Genomic DNA, 21,138 nt, shown 5'->3' on the forward strand with positions numbered 1-21,138 from the left:
GGCAGGTATCGCTGATGGGGCTTCACTGATAATCATTGCACTGATTATCAGTGCAGCTCTCCCCTGTGAGAAAACCCGCTTATTAACTCACGTGCTGTGAGCAAGAGAAGAGAAATACTGATTAGCGACACTTCCTACTTACACTGTGATCAGCTGTGATTAAACACAGCTGATCACATGGTAAAAAGCCTACGTCATAGGCTCTTTACCATGATCAATGATGGAGTGTGTCCAATCAAAAACACTGCATCCCCAATCACGGCACTGCACGCCCCCGGGGGGGGGGCACAAGCGGCTTGTTCTGAAGGACGTCATATAACGTCCACTCAGAACAATTAAACCACCGCCTGGCCGTCATTTTGCTATAGGATAAATATAAATAAATGATCAGCGCTACACCAAGGGACAGCTGCTAGCAATAGAGAAAATTCAAAACCCTCAAATTGCAGCGCTAATAATTAATTATAACAAATAGTCAATTTTTTTTAAAAATATAATTTAAAATGATCGTGTGTGGGCTTCACATCATTGTTCGTGTTCTGAAAAACGTCAAAAAAAAATTTGAGCATGCTGCATTTTTTAACAACGTTTTAAACCATCTCGTTTTTCGGGTTGTAAAAAATGATCGTGTGTAAAAAATGAACGTGTGTGGGCTAAAACGACGTTAAAAACCCGCGCATGCTCAGAAACAAGTTATGAGACGGGAGTGCTCGTTCTGGTAAAACTACCGTTCGTAATGGAGTAAGCATCACACTTTAACAGACAGAAAAGCGCGAATCGTCTTTTACTAACACAAAATCAGCTAAAGGGTGACGTCATCCGAAAGGAACTTCCCATATATAGTGCCGTCGTACGTGTTGTACGTCACTAGGGCTGCAACTAACGATTATTTTCATAAATCGATTAGTTGGCCGATTATTGTTTCGATTAATCGATTCATCGGATAATAGCCTTAAAAAAAAAAAATAGCATTTAAAAAATGTTTTGGGCCAATTTGTTGTTGGGCAGATTACAAAACACAAATTGCCCCAAAAACACATGACATGCTTTTCTGCAGCTTCTCCATTGAAGTATATTGAACCAAAAAAAAACAAAATAGCACCGTTTTGCATTAAAAAATCCTTGCCCTTTCCAAATACGCAGCAGCTGAAAAAAAAATCATGGATGTGAACATGTCCCATAGGAAAACATGTAAATGAACTGTAGTGTGTTTCTGCAAAAAGCACCAAAAAACTGAAATGTGACCCCAGGCCTGAGATGTTTAGTAAAATAATGGGGTTAAAAAAACTAAAATAAGTACAAAAAGAGCAAATAATCACTACTGTAAGGGGATAATTTTTTTACTGTGGGACAGTGAAAGTAATATTTACAGTAGCGATTTGCTTTTTTGTACTATAAAGGGCTAATTTTAGTTTATTTTTAACCCCATTATGCTACTGGCCGATTAATCGATTATGAAATTAATCGATTACAATTTTCATAATCGATTAGTTGACGATTAATCGATTAGTTGTTTCGGCCCTATACATCACCGCGCTTTGCTAGAACGATCGTGTGTGGGCAACGTCGCTTTAATGATGAAGTTGGAAAAAAACTAGTTTTTTTCTACATGCTGAAAAATGATCGTGTGTATGCTGCATTATTGTTGGCCTTGACCCCGTTATGGAGATTTGACATCACTTTTTTATTTCTATCTTAGCAAGAATACGAGCAGTTTTTATCAAGATAGGAAGACGCATACAGTATTAGCCTGAATAAGGTACTTCAAACTCTCATAAAAAATAAAATATAAGTTAAGAAATGCCTGGACACACAATTGTTCTAAAAGATCTATCCAGAATCCCAATGCACATTTGTCCAAGTCAGTCATTCACTGTAATCTGCAACGTTTGCCTATTAACCACACAGAGCCAATACTGAATTGAGCCTGCATGAGCGCAAGTGGCTTTCTATGGGGGCACTCAGCAGGGGGGGGGGGGGCCAAAAGCGCCAGTGGGGGTCCTAAGAAATGAAGGATCGGGGCTGCTCTGTCCAAACCTTTTGCACAGAGCAGTCAAGTATACCATGTTTGTTACTAAAACAAAAAATCCCTTTACAATCACATTAAACTGAACAGGTGGAAAAAAATGCATAAGAACAGATTATCATTAGGCAAAACTGTGTGTGAAAGTGATTGGTAGGTCCAGAGATACAGGCAGTATAGGTTGTCTGCAGATCTGATCTTTTTTTTAAAAGCTGACATAGGAACTCGCCTCTGTCTTCAAAGCCTACCATTGGTCGATAAGGTTGCTCATCATAATAAAGAGAACGTTTGAATACTCAGGAAGGAGTTGAATGCAGAGTTAAAGAATAACAAGAAATTCAGAGACATTCAGCTTCCCGAAACACTAGATTTACGTTTTTTTCTATAATGCAGTTTTAAATTAAAGCGGAGTTCCGGCCACAATTTCACTTTTTAAATATAAATACCCCTGTAATACACAAGCTTAATGTATTCTAGTAAAGTTAGTCTGTAAACTAAGGTCCGTTTTGTTAGGTTGTTACGGCATTTAGACACTTTATAAAATAGAAATTGACTGGGGCCATCTTAAGTGTGGGCATCATGAAGCCAGACTGTATGACTTCCTGGATTTCAGCCTTGCAGATCTCGCACATGCTCAGTGCTGCACAAGCAATGTAATAGTTTTCAGATCAGGTTTCAGCACCTGTACTGTCCAAGTCACATGATTCTTCGAGACTGGGGAGTGCACAGACTCCTGGAAAGTTACACCCACTACATTCCCAGGAGTCTGTGCGGTGAAGCTTAAGCACCTAGGTGCAGGAAGTGGGAAGATTAACTATTCTGCCTAGCAACAACACTTTGAAGGCATCTAAAAAAAAAAAAAAAAAATTCTTAAAGGACTAATGACATTTTTTTAAAACAACTGATGTAAAGTTATATTTATGGGTGGAACTCCACTTTAAGGTAGCTTGTGTATATGCAGTACAGACCAAAAGTTTGGACACACCTTCTTATTCAAAGAGTTTTCTTTATTTTCATGACTATGAAAATTGTAGATTCACACTGAAGGCATCAAAACTATGAAATAACACATGTGGAATTATACATAACAAAAAAGTGTGAAACAACTGAAAATATATTTCAGATTCTAGGTTCTTCAAAGTAGCCACCTTTTGCAGCAGACACATCTCTAGAACTGGTAAGAGGAGACTGTGTGAATCAGGCCTTCATGGTAGAATATCTGCTAGGAAACCACTGCTAAAGAAAGGCAACACGCAGAAGAGACTTGTTTGGGCTAAAGAACACAAGGAATGGACATTAGACCAGTGGAAATCTGTGCTTTGGTCTGATGAGTCCAAACTTGAGATCTTTGGTTCCAAACCCTGTGTATTTGTGCGACGCAGAAAAGGTGAACGGATGGACTCTACATGCCTGGTTCCCACCGTGAAGCATGGAGGAGGAGGTGTGATGGTGTGGGGGTGCTTTGCTGGTGACACTGTTGGGTATTTATTCAAAATTGAAGGCATACTGAACCAGCATGGCTACCACAGCATCTTGCAGCAGCATGCTATTCCATCCGGTTTGCGTTTAGTTGGACCATCATTTATTTTTCAACAGGACAATGACCCCAAACACACCTCCAGGCTGTGTAAGGGCTATTTGACCAAGAAGGAGAGTGATGGGGTGCTGCGCCAGGTGACTACCTCTTGAAGCTCATCAAGAGAATGCCAAGAGTGTGCCAAGCAGTAATCAAAGCAAAAGGTGGCTACTTTGAAGAACCTAGAATATGAAATATATTTTCAGTTGTTTCACACTTTTTTGTTATGTATAATTCCACATGTGTTAATTCATAGTTTTGATGCCTTCAGTGTGAATCTACAATTTTCATAGTCATGAAAATAAAGAAAACTCTTTGAATGAGAAGGTGTGTCCAAACTTTTGGTCTGTACTGTATATATACACACACATATTATTTACCTGCAAAAATATGTGCATGTATTATATATTTTTTTAAAGGCCAATTTTGCCTTTACAGTGAAGGATAAAAGTATATGGCCCCCTGAAGATTTTGTACATTTCCCAACTGGCAAAGAAATGATCTGTCTATAATTGTTATGGTAGGTTTATTTTAACAGTGAGAGACAGAATAACAAAAAAATCCAGAAAAAAACACATTTCAAAAAAGTTATAAATCGATTTGCATTTTAATGAGTGAAATAAGTATTTGATCCCCAGTCAGCAAGATTTCTGTCTCCCAGGTGTCTCACTTAAATGGAGTGCTCCTAATCTCAGCATGTTGCCTGTATAAAAGACACCTGTCCACAGAATCACTCAAACAGCTTCCAATCTCCCCACCATGGCCAAGACCAAAGAACTGTCCAAGCATGGCAGGGACAAGACTGTAGACCTACACAAGGCTGGAATGGGCTACAAGACTATCGCCAAGCAGCTTGGGGAAAGTGTGACAACAGTTGTTACGATTATTTGCAAATGGAAGAAACACAATATAACTCATTCTCCCTTCAGTCTTATGCCCTGTACACACGATCGGTTCATCCGATGAAAACGATCTGATGGATTTTTTCATCAGATATCCGATGAAGCTGACTTTCATCAGTCGTGCCTACACACCATCAGTTAAAAAACTGATCGTGTCAGAACGCGGTGAGGTAAAACACGACGACGTGCTGAGAAAAACGAAGTTCAATGCTTCCAAGCATGCGTCGACTTGATTCTGAGCATGCGTGGATTTTTAACCAATGGACGTGCCCACAGACGATCGTTTTTTTCTATCGGTTTTTTAACCATCAGATCATTTTAAAACAAGTTCCTATTTTTTTCACCGATGGATAAAAAACCGATGGGGCCCACACACGATCGGTTCGTCTGATGAAAATGGTCCATTAGACCGTTTTCATCAGATGAACCGATCGTGTGTACGCGGCATAAGACTCTCACCTCGTGAAGTTTCAGTGATCATGAGAACGGTGAAGAATCAGCCCAGAACTACACAGGCTGATTGGATTTTTGCACTTTTTAACATTTTCCTGAAAATCTACTCTATTACTGGTCAGTGAGGCTGCCCATCACATTGAAGGCTCAGTAGGCGAGGACGACTGCAACATTTACAGGAAAAGTTGAGATTTACCCATTATAATAATTGTTTTTAACGTTGTTGTCACTGAAAGTAAACTGTGCTTATGCATTTTTCACCACATGCTCAGGAGGAATTACATAGGGTGCATGTAATAAGACAACTGAAGGTGCCAGAGCACATGTCCAGAACAAAGAAAATGTGTTGGAGGGAAGATGGGGCCTATAAAAGTGGGGCATGGGACAATCAAACATATAGTACACTATGACCTACCTGCATATTCATAGAACCATTCTAGGCATCTCTTGCTGGAGAAAGCTTCTTCCTCTGCTCTTATTCTGGAGGAATCAAATTTTTTATACATCCTAAAGACATAAATATACATACGCATGTTATAGACAACTGTAACTATAATATTACACTTTCCTTGTCACTCAGTTTTTTAAAAATAGAATATTTACACACAATTTAAATATGACTTATCAGTAGAAACGATATTAGCTGAAGTTCCCACTAAAACACATACACACATATATACCATTCTGCAAATCCTCACAGCCTTGTCTGCACTTTGTACAGAGATCTGCAGGTTGTACAGAGGTTTCTGAAATCTTTCTTGATCTATCTGATCATGGCTTGGTATTAAGAGATTCCCACATTTTCCACTTCTTTTTTTATCAATAACAGTTTTATTCAGAAGTTTTCAATACACGTATACATGCAGGACCATACACGAAAGCAACATCTAGCGAGGTGGTCAGTTACATATATGACATTCTGCATAGCTCTATCTGACCAGTTATGTGTCCTCTTCACAAAGTAGCGAATAGTTCGTACTGAGCCTTAGCTACATAAACCGGTTACATTTTCCACTTCTTATTAAGTGATTTAACAGTACTGACTGGCATATTCAAGGCTTTTTATATCTTTTTATATCCTTCTTCTTCTCAGTAAAGTTTCATTACCTTGTTACGCAGGTCTTTTGACTGTTCTTTTCTAACTCCTCGTGGCTCAGTATCTAGCCTGCTTAGTGCATCCATGTGGGAGCTAAAATTCATTGACTATTTATACATAGACATTAATTGTGAATTAATTTCCCACACAAATGTGGAAAATTAACCTTTAATTGCCATTTTAACCTGTGTGTGCCACCTTCTGTGTCTGTACCAAGGCCAAACATTCCAGGGTATGTAAACTTTTTATCAGGACCATTTGGGTGATTTCTGTCATCATTATAATTTAAAAATGATCCAAAATAACAGTGTACTGACAAACCATACTTTTTATAGCTGGAAGCTCTGTAACGTCTGCAGATTTGTGTCCTATTTTGTACATCTTCCCTTATGCTATATCTCGTGCTTTTGTATGTTGTAAGCAATTGTTTTCAATAAAAGGTTATTTGAGAAAAAAATAATCCAACAAAAATGTGATAATAAATGGCTTCATGTAATTGCTATCCTTAAATAAAAGACAGTTGTTTGGCATGATAAGTCATATTTTCAATATTTTCGATATTAACCACTTAAGCCCCAAACCATTTGGCTGGCCAAAAACCAGAGCACTTTTTGCGATTCGGCACTGCGTCACTTTAACTGACAATTGCACGGTCGTGCGACGTGTCTCCCAAACAAAATTAACATCCTGTTTTTCCACACAAATAGAGCTTTCATTGGTGGCATTTGATCACCTCTGCGGTTTTTATTTTTTGCCCTATAAACAAAAATAGAGCGACAATTTTGAAAAAAAAAAACAATATTCTTTACTTTTTGCTATAATAAATCTCCCCAAAAAATATATAAAAAAAATGGTTTTCCTCAGTTTAGGCCGATACGTATTCTACATATTTTTGGTAGAAAAAAAACAAAAAACGCAATAAGTGTTCATTATTTGGTTTGCGCAAAAGTTATAGCATCTACAAAATAGGGGATAGTTTTATGGCATTTTTATTAATATTTTTTTTTTTACTAGTAATGGGCGGCGATCAACGATTTTTATTGTGACTGCAACATTATGGCGGACATATCGGACACTTTTGATGCCATTTTGGGACCATTGTCATTGATACAGCGATCAGTGCTATAAAAATGCACTGATTACTGTAAAGATGACACTGGCAGTGAAGGGGTTAACCAGTAGGGGCCATTGAAGGGGTTAAGTGTGTCCTAGGGAGTGCTTCTAACTGTAGGGGGGATGGGCTGTGTGTGACATGACACTGATCACCACTCCCGATTACAGGGAGCTGTGATCAGTGTCCTGTCACTAGGAAGAATGGGGAAATGCTTGTTTACATCAGCATTTCCCCATTCTTTCTCTCCGTGAAATGATTGCGGGTATCCCTGCGGACATCTAGTCCGCGGGAGCCGTGGACGGACTCATGGAGCTCACGGTGGCGGCTCACGCCCACAATGCCGTTTCTTAAAGGGGACGTACCTGTACGCCCATCTGCCCACAGGAGCCATTGTGTCGACGTATATCGTCGTACACTGGTCCTTAAGTGGTTAATGCCAACATTTCATAATTCCTGACAGCGTATGCAAACTTTTGAGCACAACACGTATACATATACACACACACACAGCCTTGCAAAAGTATTTAGGCTTTTTACCTATTTTGTTACATTACAGCCTTTAGTTCAATGTTTTTTTTAATATAAATTATATGTGATGGATCAGAACACAATAGTCTAAGTTAGTGAAGTAAAATTAGAAAAATACATATATAAAAAAAAATTCAGAAATAAAAAAATTATAATTGGCACATGCGCATGTATTCACCCACTTTGTCCATAATAAGCTCTGGTGCAACCAATTACCCTAAGAAGTCACATAATTAGTGAAATGATGTCCACCTGTGTGCAAGATCACCTGTGTGCAAGATCACATGATCTGTCATTACATATACACACCTTTTTGAAAGGCCCCAGAGGCTGCAACACCTAAGCAAGAGGCACCACTAACCAAACACTGCCATGATGACCAAGGAACTCTCCAAACAAGTAAGGGACAATTTTGTTGAGAAGTACAAGTCAGGGTTAGGTTATAAAAAAAATATCCAAATCTTAGATGATCCCTAGGAGCACCATCAAATCTATCATAACCAAATAGAAAGAACTTGGCACAACAGCAAACCTGCCAAGAGACGGCACATCAAAACTCACAAACCGGGCAAGGAGGGCATTAATCAGAGAGGCAGCACAGAGATAAGGTCTGAAATGAAAAAGACACCTTTTGGGTGAACTGTTTACAATTTATCAGTAAGGTGCCAATCGTACCCTTGTGTGCGCCCCAGGGGTGCCTTTCTCCCTAGCATGACTCTCTGCAAGTCACATACGGCTTGGCGGCACCGAATTCTGGGAGGTTCAGCGGCCGGGAGACCACCGGGATCTCTTTTTAACATATTTGGTGGGACTCCAGTTACAAAAATTGTTCCTACAACACAGTTGATTGCAAACTATGAATCCTCTGAAGAAGATCCCGCATCAGGGATCGAAACGCGTCAGTAATTCAACATATAGAGATGTCCTTGTTATGTACAACTGTAATTGCAATGTTGTGTTTGTAACTGTATGTATGTATTTTTATTCTTGTGACTGGAGATTAAAAAAAAAAAAAATGTTATTATCATGACTGTGTCCAAATATACTGTACATATTTAATAAACCCTTTTAACATATAATTTTGTAATTGTTGGAATTTTCGCTGCTAAAAAACCCCACTGGGGAAAAATTTCCTTGCCGCACAGAGATAAGCTAACCCTGGAGGAGCTGCAGAGTTCCAGCAGAGACTGGAGTATCTATCTGTACATAGGACGACAATAAGCCGTACGCTCCGTAGAGTTGGGCTTTATGGCCAGAAGAAAGCCATTACTTTCAGAAAAAAACTAAATGGCACATTTTGAGTTTGCAAAAAGGCATGTGGGACACTCCCAAAATGTATGGAGGAAGGTGCTCTGGTCTGATGAGACTAAAATGTAACTTTTTGGCCATCAAAGAACACGCTATGTCTGGTGAAAACCCAACACATCACATCACCCAAAGAACACCATCCCCACAGTGAAACATGGTGGTGGCAGCTTAATGCTGTGGGGATGTTTTTCAGCAGTCGGGACTGGGAAACAGAGCTGAGGGAAAGATGGATGGTGCTAAATACAGGGATATTCTTGAGCAAAACCTGTACCACTCTGTGTGTGATTTGAGGCTAGGACGGACGTTCACCTTCCAGCAGGACAGTGACCCCAAACACACTGCTAAAGCAACACTTGAGTGGTTTAAAGCGGGATTCCACCCGCAATAATTTTTTTTTTAAAGTCAGCAGCTACTAACAGTGTAGCTGCTGACATTTACTAAGGACACTTACCTTGTCCTACGTGCCCGCGCTGATGGCCCCCCCGATGCCGATCCCACGATCGATGCAGGTCCCGTGCCGCCATTCACACTAGGGGAAACAGGCAGTGAAGCCTTACGGCTTCACTGCCCATTTCCTACTACGCCTGTGTGAGTCTCGTGCCGGCTTGTGAATGGGCGGCTGCTCTCTGAGAACACACACAGTTCCCAGAAAGCAGCGCGCCCCATTCACTAGGAGAAGAAGAAGAAAACATTCCGCGGTGCCGAAGAGGCAGATTACGGACTTCCGCATAGCAACAGGTATTTCGGGTGAGTATAAATTTTTTTTTTTTTTCACTTTTATTTTATTTAATTTTTTTAGTACTTTTGGCCAAATGTTGTTTTCCTGGGTGGAACTCCGCTTTAAGGGGAAACATGGAAATGTGTTGGAATGGCCTAGTCAAAGCCCAGACCTCAATCCAATAGGAAATCTGTGGTCAGACTTAAAGATTGCTGTTCACAAGCGCAAACCATCCAACTTGAAGGAGCTGGAGCAGTTTTGCAAGAAAGAATAGGCAAAAATCCCAGTGGTAAGATGTGGCAAGCTCATAGAGACTTATCCAAAGCAACTTGGAGCTGTGATAGCCGCAAAAGGCGGCTCTACAAAGTATTGACTTTAGGGGAGTGAATAGTTATGCACATTGACATTTTCTGTTATTTTGTCCAATTTGTTGTTTGCTTCCCAATAAAAAAATAAATACATTTTGAAGTTGGGGGGCATGTTCTGTAAATTAAATGATGCAAATCCTCAAACAATCCATTTTAATTCCAGGTTGTGAGGTAACAAAAACACGAAAAATGCCAAGGGGGTGAATATTTTTGCAAGGCACAGTACACACATACATACACACATAGGTAGATTCACAAAGAGTTAGGCCGGCTTATCAGTAGATAAGACGACCTAACTCCGAATCTACGCCGCCGTATGTTTAAGCGTATGCTCAAACAGAGATACGCTTAAACACAGCTAAGATAGGACGACTTGCGCAGTTCTATCTTAGCTTGCAATTTTTCGGATGGCTGCTAGGTGGCACTTCCATTGCGGCCGACGTAGATTATGTAAATTAGCTTGTACGCCGATTCCCGAACGTATGCCAGCCCGCCGCAGTCGAATTACGTTGTTTCCGTAAGGCCTTAGGCGGTCTAAAGTTATTCCACCTATGAGGTGGAATAATAATGTTAAAGTATGGTTGCCGTTCCCGCCGCGAGGTTCGAATTTTTTACGTCGTCTGCGTAAGTCGTCCGCGAATCGGGAGTTACGTTGTTTACGTCCACGTCGAAATCAATAGGCCCGTACGACGTACTTAGCCGCAATGCGCACTGGGAAATGTAGGCGCCCGGCGCATGCGCAGTAGCAAAAAACGTCAAAAAACGTGAGGTCAAGCCTCATTTCCATACAACACGCCCCCCTCCAACCAATTTGAATTAGGCGCCCTTACGCCCGCTCGTTTTAGGCTACGCCGCCGTAGATTAGCAGGTAAGTTGATTTAGACTCATTACTAGCCTAGCTAATTTACGGCGGCGTAGCCTAAAAAGGCTAAGCTACGCCGCCGTAACTTATTCCACTGTACGTGAATCTACCTAACACAGCGTACGCTATAAGCCAACTTGTATTAGGTATGCAAATGTATCTGTTGTATTTACCACTGAAGATGTAATATAAAAAGACCCTTTGTGGGTCACAGTACCCTGTATTGGTAATTTTCACCGTATTTTGATTACCCCTTTCAAGATTTATTGCAACAAGAACTGTAACTTTGATGTAGGTGGCGCCAGTTTTTCCAGGCTGTAAAGATGGGAATGTGGGGCCAGTTTTGTGTGATGTTACAAAAAGAAATCTGGTAACTAGTACTATGATGGGTAGCCGTAATATCACCAGGATAATTTGTATTGTTCCTGACCAGTAACACACCAATTTGGGGCAGTTCCAAAAGAATGAATAAGGCCCCGTACACACGACCGAACATGTCTGCTGAAACTGGTCCGCAGACCAGTTTCAGCGGACATGTTCGGTCGTCTGTACGTCCGACCAGACAATTTTCCGCCGGATCGGACAGGTTTCCAGCAGACAAATGTTTCTTAGCATCGTCGCGGACCGTTTTCAGCGGACAGTCCGTCCGTGTGTACGAGGCCCAAGTCTCCGTCTGGTATTTTTTAAAAGAGAGAACACCTTTAAATCAGTAAAAAAAAAAAAATGCAAAGGATCCTGTGAATTTATTACTATTATCATCAATGGACAAACAGTTGACTACATCCCAACCTCCTTGTTGATGTAGAGAAGCATCTTTATTTCGAGCTTAGTGCTCTACCATAACTAACAGCCAGCAAAAACCAAATTCTTCCAGCAACAAAATTAACCACAGGATACAGGAAAATACAAGTCAACGTAATTATCACCTAAGTATGATTTGCTGTACACACACTTTTACTTTAACAATCCATTATGTTTTTTTAAAATGCCTCCATTAAAATGAAATAAAAATGACTGAAAACAGAAGATAAAAACAATTGATTGTAAATATCTACCCATCATGTCTACTTTTCTTAGCCAACAGGTCATCTCCTGCTGCAGGTCTCCTCTTTTTCCTTGGTGGCATAGTCCTACTAAAACAGTCTGAAGTGCTGCAAGAACGCAGACTCCCTAAAAAAAAGAAAGCATTAGCATCAATAACCCAAGGTTCATATATAGCAGGTATCGTGTTCCTCTTCTATAAATCAGACATTGTGCTACACTGGTACTACACAAGAAAGGTGCATTGCGGGGCTAAATCACAAATACTGGAGCAGGAAGGAAGAATATGGAGGATGCCCAGTGCAACCAATCAGGATTCATCTTTTATTTTGTAATTGGAAACCAGTAAAATAAAACAAAGTTTCTGAATAAAACATCTCTTCTCTTATTTGCTTCAATTTTCAGAAAGCAGTCACATCAAATGTGAACCCATACCAGGCATAACCCTCATGCCACGTACACACGATCATTTTTCGGCATGAAAAAAAACTTTGTTTTTCAGCATGTCCAAAAAACGAGGTTTTTCCAACTTCATCATTAAAACGACGTTGCCTACACACCATCGTTTAAAAAAAATGATGAACAAAGCGCAGTGACGTACAACACGTACAACGGCACTCTAGGGGAAGTTCTATTCGCCTTTGTGCTGATTTAGCCGATTCATTGTTACTAAAAGACGATTCGCACTTTTTCTGTCTGTTACAGCGTGATGAATGTGCTTACTCCATTATGAACGGTAGTTTTACCAGAACGAGCGCTCCCGTCTCATAACTTGCTTCTGGGCATGCGCGGGTTTAAAACGTCCTTTTAGCCCACACACGATCATTTTTTACAACCCGAAAAATGACATTGTTTAACCACTTCCAGACCTTAGGTGTTTTTCAGATTTGGTGTTTGCAAGACTAAAACAGTTTTTTCTGCCAGAAAATTACTTAAAACCCCCAAACATTATATATATTTTTTTTCTAACACCCTAGAGAATAAAATAGTGGTCATCGCAATACTTTTTGTCACACCGTATTTTGGCAGCGGTCTTACAAGCGCACTTTTTTTGGAAAAAATTCACTTTTTTGAATTAAAAAATAAGACAACAATAAATTTGGCCCACTTTTTTTATATATTGTGAAAGATAATGTTACGCCGAGTAAAATGATACCCAACATGTCACGCTTAAAAATTGCGCCCGCTCGTGGCATGGCGTCAAACTTTTACCCTTAAAAATCTCGATAGGCGATGTTTAAAAAATTCTAGAGGTTGCATTTTTTGAGCTACAGAGTAGCTCTAGGGCTAGAATTATTGCTCTCGCTCTAACGATCGCAGCGATACCTCACTTGTGTGATTTGAACACCGTTTTCATATGCGGGCGCTACTCGCGTATGCGTTCGCTTCTGCGTGCAAGCTCGTCGGGACGGGGCGCTTTAAAAAATTTTTTTGTTTGTTTTCTTCTTTTTTTTTTTTTTATTTTATTACTTTTTACACTGAAAAAAAAAATTGATCACTTTTATTCCTATTAGAAGGAATGTAAACATCCCTTGTAATAGAAAAAAGCATGACAGGTCCTCTTAAATATGAGATCTGGGGTCAAAAAGACCTCAGATCTCATATTTGGGCTTAAATGCAAAAAATCCGCTGCGGAGACCGCCGTTATCGTTTACCAGACCGCGCACACTAAAGATTGATACCTCGGTTGTGGCAGCAGCTGCTGCCGTTACCGAGATATCAATCTTTAAAAAATGGATGTACATCGTCGTGCGCAGGTCTGGAAGTGGTTAAAACGACATTAAAAAATGCAGCATGTTCGAATTTTTTTTTTGTCGTTTTTCAGAAGATAAAAAACGATGTGCAGCCCCCACACACGATCGTTTTAAATGACGTTTTTAAAAACGTAGTTTTTTTTCATGCCGAAAAATGATCGTGTGTACGCGGCATTAGACCCCTTTCACGCTGAGGGCGTATTGCAGGCGCTATAACGTTAAAAATAGCGCCTGCAATCCGCCCTCAAACAGCTGCTTCATTGTCTCCAGTGTGAAAGCCTGTTCTGCTAGCCACATCTTTGGAGCGGTGTGTTTACCGCTCCTCCACCACAATGGGACAGCTCGGCTACACCGCCCGCAATGTGCTGCTTCAGGGTGGTTTTAACCCGTTCTCGGCCGCTAGCGGGGGTTAAATGTGCCCCGCTAGTGGCCGAAATGCGCCGTGAATCCGCCCATAGTGCCGGCAGTAAAAAAAGCTGCGCTTTACCGCCGACGCTATGTGAAAGGGGTCTAAGGCAAAACATCTGCATTTTGCATGCAGTGCAGCTGCAGATGTCTTATATGAAAGTTAACATTCATCACTGTTGAGGCTGCATTTTGCTGGAAAGCACACCAAAGATGCAATAAGCAGAATTTTCTTATGGAATGCACCACACTGAAACACCTTTAAATGTCACCATTTCTAGAAGAACTTAAAGTGACCTAGTTTTACTAAGAGAAGCAATGCACATTTAAGGCTTAAAGCAGAACTCCGGGCAAAAACTTTTTTTTTATAGTTTTAACCACTTGCCGACCAGCCGCTGCAATTATATAATATATTTTTGATAGCAATTACTGCCTGACTCTTAGTGAAGCAGTGCCCCCTGTTAAAGTCCCACTTTAGAGGAAGAAACTCTTTAGTGACCTATTCTGTAATTTAGGGATGTGCGTCAGCTGACTTCACTTGCTAAACGGAAACACAATCTATCATACGGCAGGTCGGCTCTATTGCGCAAATCGCTGTAGGTGTACGTCGCTTTGTGCAATAGATAAAGTGGGCTCGTGGTGCAGCGCTGGAACCGATGCGAGTAGCCGGCGGCTGCGATGTCCGTCGGCCAACCATGATCGCTCCAGAGAGAGCCAGAATGGGGATCTGTCAATGTAAACAGTTACCCGTTCTATCAGGGGAGTACAGAGTGATCGTCTGTTCCTAGAGATTAGGAACAGCGATCTCTATGTATTCCCAGTCAGTCCACTCCCCCCCACAGTTAGAAACACTTCCCAGGGAACACATTTAACCCTTTCCCTGCCAGTGTCATTTATACATTAATCAGTGCATTTTTATAGCATGTATAAATGTCACTGGTCCCAACAAGATGTCAAAAGTATCCGATCTGTCCACTGCAATACCGCTAAAAATCACTGATCACCACCATTATTAAAAAAATAAAAAATAATAATAATATCAATCTATCCCCTATTTTGTAGACGCTATAACTTTTGCACAAATCAATCAATATGCGTTTATTGCTTTTTTTTTTACCAAAAATATGTAGAATACATATTGGCCTAAACTTTTTTGTTTATAGCGCAAAAAAAAAAAAAAAAACGCAGAGGTTGTCAAATACCACCAAAAGAAAGCGCTATTTGTAGGAAAAAAGGATATCAATTTTGTTTGGGTACAACGTCGCACGACCGCGCAATTGTCAGTTAAAGCGATGCAGTGCTGTATTGCAAAAAAAGAGATTTTTAATACAGCTTACCTGTAAAATCTTTTTCTTGGAGTACATCACGGGACACAGAGCGGCATATTCATTACTATATGGGTTATATGGAGTACCTTCAGGTGATGGACACTGGCAATCTCAAACAGGAAGTGCCCCTCCCTATATAACCCCCTCCCATAGGAGGAGTACCTCAGTTTTGTAGCAAGCAGTATGCCTCCCAAAATGGTCCCCAAAAGAGGGGTGGGAGCTCTGTGTCCCGTGATGTACTCCAAGAAAAAGATTTTACAGGTAAGCTGTATTAAAAATCTCTTTTTCTTTATCGTACATCACAGGACACAGAGCGGCATATTCATTACTATATGGGATGTCCCAAAGCAATGCTTACAATGAGGGGAGGGAGAACATCTTCCCAAGACAAAAGGATTTAATTTAGAGATATACTCAAATCATAATAAATCCAACTTAGTTGAGAAAAAATAATTTTAAATTTTAAATTTAACTCAAAAGGGAGCCCCCCGGATTCCGAGGGTCTCAAACTGCAGCCTGCAGCACTGCCTGCCCAAAGGCTGTATCAGTATTCCTTCTTACGTCCAACTGGTAGAATTTTGTAAACGTGTGGACAGAAGACCAGGTTGCCGCCTTGCAAACTTGAGCCATAGAGATCTGGTGGTGTGCTGCCCAGGAGGCGCCCATGGCCCTAGTAGAATGAGCCTTTAATGATAACGGAGGAGGCAACCCCTTCAAGCCGTAGGCCTGAGTGATTAACTGTTTAATCCACCTCGAGATGGTGGATTTTGCAGCTGCCTGCCCCTTCTTGGGCCCATCCGGTAAAATGAACAACACATCTGTTTTCCGGATCTTCTCTGTAGCTTTAAGATAGGCCTTCATGGCCCTGACAATATCCAAGGTATGCAGCAACCCTTCCTTTCTGGAAGTAGGTTTAGGAAAGAAGGATGGTAATACCAAATCCTGGTTTAGATGAAAACTGGATATAACCTTTGGTAGGAAGGAAGGATGAGGGCGGAGAACGACCTTGTCCTTATGTAAAATAAGATATGGTTCCTTACAGGATAAGGCTGCCAGCTCCGATACTCTTCTGGCGGAAACCATGGCAACCAAAAATACTAACTTCCTTGTCAGTAAAACCAAAGGAATTTCAGCCAACGGCTCAAAAGGTTGTTTCTGTAAACTTGACAGAACAAGATTTAAATCCCACGGGCAAAGTGGGGATTTAACTGGAGGATTAATACGTAAGACCCCTTGAATGAAGGTCTTAACTAGCGAGTGGGTGGCCAGCGGCCGCTGAAACCACACTGACAAAGCTGAAATCTGTCCCTTGATTGTGCTTAATGCCAGTCCTTTATCCACTCCTAGCTGGAGAAAACTTAATACTCTATCGATGGTAAATTTGCGAGAAAGCCATCGCTTGGACTCACACCAGCCTACATAGGCCTTCCAGACCCTGTAATAAATCACCCTAGAGACCGGTTTCCTGGCTCTGATTAGGGTAGAGATTACTTTCTGAGACAGACCTCTACCCCTGAGAATCAGGGATTCAGCCTCCAGGCCGTCAAATTTAGATGCCGTAAGGCAGGGTGGAGGATCGGACCTTGCGATAGCAGGTCTGGCCGTAGAGGAAGAGTCCAAGGGTCTCCCACTACCATCTTCAGGATTAGTGAATACCATGCCCTTCTGGGCCATGCTGGAGCTACCAGGATAACTGGTATGTGCTCCACCCTGATCCTGCGCAGCAGGCGGGGTAGTAACTGGAGCGGGGGAAATGCATAAAGAAGTTTGAACTGATACCAAGGGCAAACCAGCGCATCGGTTCCGCAGGCCATCGGATCCCTTGAGCGGGATATGAACCTGTCTAGCTTCTTGTTGAGTCTCGATGCCATGACATCCACGTCCGGCACTCCCCATCTTTGGCAGAGTGTCTGAAAGACCTGTGGATGTAGAGACCATTCCCCCGGCAACAGAGTCTGGCGACTTAAGAAGTCCGCCTGAAGGTTGTCCACTCCTGGAATGAATATTGCCGATATGCAGGGCACATGAGCTTCTGCCCATAGGAGAATCAAGCTCACCTCTCTCTGAGCGGCTTGACTCTTGGTTCCCCCTTGGTGATTTATGTATGCCACGGCCGTGGCATTGTCTGATTGAATTCTCACCGGGAACCCCTGCAATTTGGACGTCCAAGCCCTGAGGGCTAGTCGAGCAGCTCTGAGCTCCAAGATGTTGATGGGCAACTGCTTCTCTGGCTTTGCCCAAGTACCCTGGCGAGTGCAACCATCCAAAATTGCTCCCCAGCCCGTCAGGCTGGCGTCTGTGGTTACTATCTTCCAAGCCACTGGGCTGAAAGACTTTCCCTTCAGTAGATTCTGAGGGTCTAACCACCAACACAGACTTTGTCGGACTCTTGATGAGAGCGGCAAAGGGATATCCAAGGCCTGTGGCCTCCTGCTCCATGCTGACAGGATGGCTGCCTGCAGGATGCGAGTGTGGCTCTGGGCGTACGGTACCGCCTCGAATGTGGCCACCATCTTGCCTAGTAACCGCATACATAGGCGAATAGTTGGTTCTCTCTTGCTTAGAACCAATAGGATTAACTCCTTGATGGCTTTGACCTTTATCAGAGGTAGAAACACCCTTTGTTGTTCTGTGTCTAACCTCATGCCGAGATATTCCAACTGCCTTGTGGGCTGGAATGCTGACTTTTCTCGATTTAGGACCCAGCCGAACCTCTCGAGGTACTGGACCGTGAGGGCCACTGCTCGTTCCAGGCCAGGAGACGAGTGATCTATGACTAGGAGGTCGTCCAGGTACGCTAGGATCGTGACCCCTTGGATCCTTAGCTTGGCTAGGATTGGAGCTTGGACCTTTGTGAATACCCGGGGGGCCGTAGCCAACCCAAAAGGAAGCGCCACGAATTGGTAATGACGCGAAGCCACCATAAAGCGTAGAAATCTTTGATGTGGCTGATAAATTGGAACATGAAGGTAGGCATCCTTTATGTCTATGGATGCCATGAAGTCGTCCTTCTGGAGTGTGGCAGTTGCTGACCGCACGGATTCCATCCGAAATGAGCGGACCTTTAGGTATGCATTTACCATTTTTAAGTCGTTCTCCATGGAAGGGGAACCCTACCAGGAGCTTCTTGCATGGGGGCTCTGCCTCCCAGCTCTTTAACCATAAGAGTCTTCTCATATGGATAAGGGATAACGATAAACGTGACGCTTGCTGGATAGAATCCTTAATCGCGTCTACCGTAAAGCGTATGGCCCTAGGGACATCCGAAAATTCTTCTGCCTGCTGGGCAGGAATAAGTTTAAGCATCTGCTTAGTTTGATCCGATAATGCTTGTGCAACCCCAATCGCAGCCACAGCTGGCTGCACTACTGCCCCTGCAGTGGTGAAGGAGTTTTTAAGTAGCGTTTCCAAGCGTTTATCAACCGGATCCTTGAACACCTGTATGTTTTCTACAGGGCATGTTAAAGATTTGTTAACACATGAGATGGCTGCGTCCACCGCCGGGGTTGCCCATCTCTTGGAAAATTTCTTTTCCATAGGATATAAGGCAGAGAATCTTTTAGGTGGTAAAAAGATTCTATCTGGCTTGGTCCAATCTTGGAACATAACTTCCTCTAGCAGAGGATGGATCGGAAAAACTGCGTTGTTTTGAGGCGTTCTTAGTGAGCCCAAAGCAGAAACCGTCGATACTTGGAGATCTGGTACTGGCAAGTTGAATGCTCTATGGACCAAGTCCGTTAAGGCTTGAACCCACCAGCTCTCCCCTTGGGAGGCTGCCCCAGACTCCTCCGTATCTGGGTCCTCGATCCCCGAACCTGCTTGGTCCTCGTCCAAGAGGTCGTCCAATTCCCCTGCGGAAAGGACCTCCTCCTCTGAGGGTCCACGCTCGGGCGACGGAGATCTATTCCGTTTTCTGCCCCGCATAGCCTTGGCTATCATTTTTTCCATTCTTTTCTCCATCTCTTTTAAAGAGGTGGACAGTACCTCGTCCGTGACCACCCTAGGGTTGGACTGACCCGTGCCAGCCCCAGCCCCAGATCCCAATGGTCCCACCAAGGCTCCCTCTCGGGAAAGCAGCGGCATAACTTTGTCCGAGACCTCAGACTCTCTGGGGGAATCCCCACCTCTGGTACCCTCTGAACCAGATGCCATGGTACAATACCGAGGTACGCCCGCTAACTTAACGGTGTTTGGAATTATAAATAGTTATTACCCAAAAACCCTTTGGGGGATAAAAAATGCCTTCTCTCCTATTAATGGTTCTTTTTCTTTTTTTTTTTTAAACCAAAGAGAGAAAAAACATTCTGTCCCCCTTAGTAGTATTGCCAAAAAACTGCTGAGAAAGAAAGAAAAAAAAGAACAGCCTAACTCTAGGCTCCAGGACAGTCTTTCAAGACTGTAATATTCTTTTTTGGCCACTGTGTGTCCTCGGCGCCCCGCGCTGCCGCTCTGGTCTCTTCCTCTCTCAGTTCCAGCAAACACTGAGCTGGGAACGAATGGAAGGGCCGCCCCTTCCTTAAACATACTGGCCCACCCTTCCCCCCCAGCTAACGGCGCGAAATTGCGCCCATATCACGGGGACGCGCGCGCGCCCGCCGGCGGGGGGGGGGGGGTGGGGGGAAGGGGGCCACACGAGGAGGCCAGCGTTTGCCTGTCATCCAGGCGAGGAGGAAGAAACCTTGGCAGCAATCGCCTGGAGGCTCTGCAGGTAGGCACAGCTCTCTTTACACACACACAGCTTTCTCAATGCTTTACAATACTACCAGGGAGGTCACCTTTTATGGGGAAATACACATAGAGCCATCCTATCCTTAAGACATGTGACTCACTTTGCCAGATGCAGCGCATAACTTTAGGCATGTCCCACTGTGACCCCCCCCAGAAAACCTGCTGCGAACCAAGTTCCGCAAGTTTCCCCTCACTTACCTGCTCCATGCCGCAGGACTTTGCACAGCAAGAGGCCCAATCTTCCCCCATCTCCGTGGGGCATTGACCTTCAGGCCCTGGGTTCCTATGAAGGATCCACTGTCCTGGGCCCATATAGCACTCTGGCAACAGAAACATTAGGCCCCCAAAGGTTTCTAAGTTCTGGGCCCAGGGTCCAGCTCTCTAAAAAGAAAGCATTATGGGCTATACCCCATTGGTTTGGGGTCCGGTTACTGACCACTTTAGCGCTGAGGCCTTTGGACAGAACCGGTTAGCCCACCTTAATCCCAAGGATGTGGAGGCAAGCTAAACCATGACCAACACCTAAGACACTGGCGTAAAAACTGAGGTACTCCTCCTATGGGAGGGGGTTATATAGGGAGGGGCACTTCCTGTTTGAGATTGCCAGTGTCCATCACCTGAAGGTACTCCATATAACCCATATAGTAATGAATATGCCGCTCTGTGTCCCGTGATGTACGATAAAGAAAATGGCCTGGTCATTAAGGGTGTAAATCCTTCCAGGGCTGAAATGGTTAATGCTGCTTTGCTACCTTTCTAGAATATGTAGTCCATCTTCTGATTCCCTCTGTAGTTTTTGAGAAACAGCCTGTGCATTTTTTAAATAATGGGGCTGATCATCTGTGGTTTACTGTTTGCAAGACCACAGGCTGCCATGCCTTGCATTCCACTGGTCTTGTCACGTCCTTCCTGTAGTTTAGTTCATCCAGCACTT

At 42.8% G+C, this 21,138-nt stretch overlaps 1 protein-coding gene across 4 annotated transcripts in view; it reads right to left on the minus strand.

Annotated features, from left to right (window-relative positions):
- The window catches only part of DCUN1D4 (defective in cullin neddylation 1 domain containing 4), a 106,566-nt gene that overhangs the window by 45,926 nt on the left and 39,502 nt on the right, over nt 1-21,138 (minus strand). For all 4 annotated transcript variants that reach the window (XM_040334908.1, XM_040334905.1, XM_040334906.1 and 1 more), the window contains exons 4-5: nt 12,004-12,118; nt 5,370-5,461 (exon numbers count right to left, since the gene is read on the minus strand). In XM_040334908.1, the coding sequence (XP_040190842.1) occupies nt 5,370-5,461; nt 12,004-12,118 (207 nt within the window). The remainder of the gene's footprint in view (nt 1-5,369; nt 5,462-12,003; nt 12,119-21,138) is intronic.

This window comes from Rana temporaria, chromosome 1 (assembly GCF_905171775.1).
Source record: "Rana temporaria chromosome 1, aRanTem1.1, whole genome shotgun sequence".
In the NCBI taxonomy this organism is placed as follows: domain Eukaryota; kingdom Metazoa; phylum Chordata; class Amphibia; order Anura; family Ranidae; genus Rana; species Rana temporaria.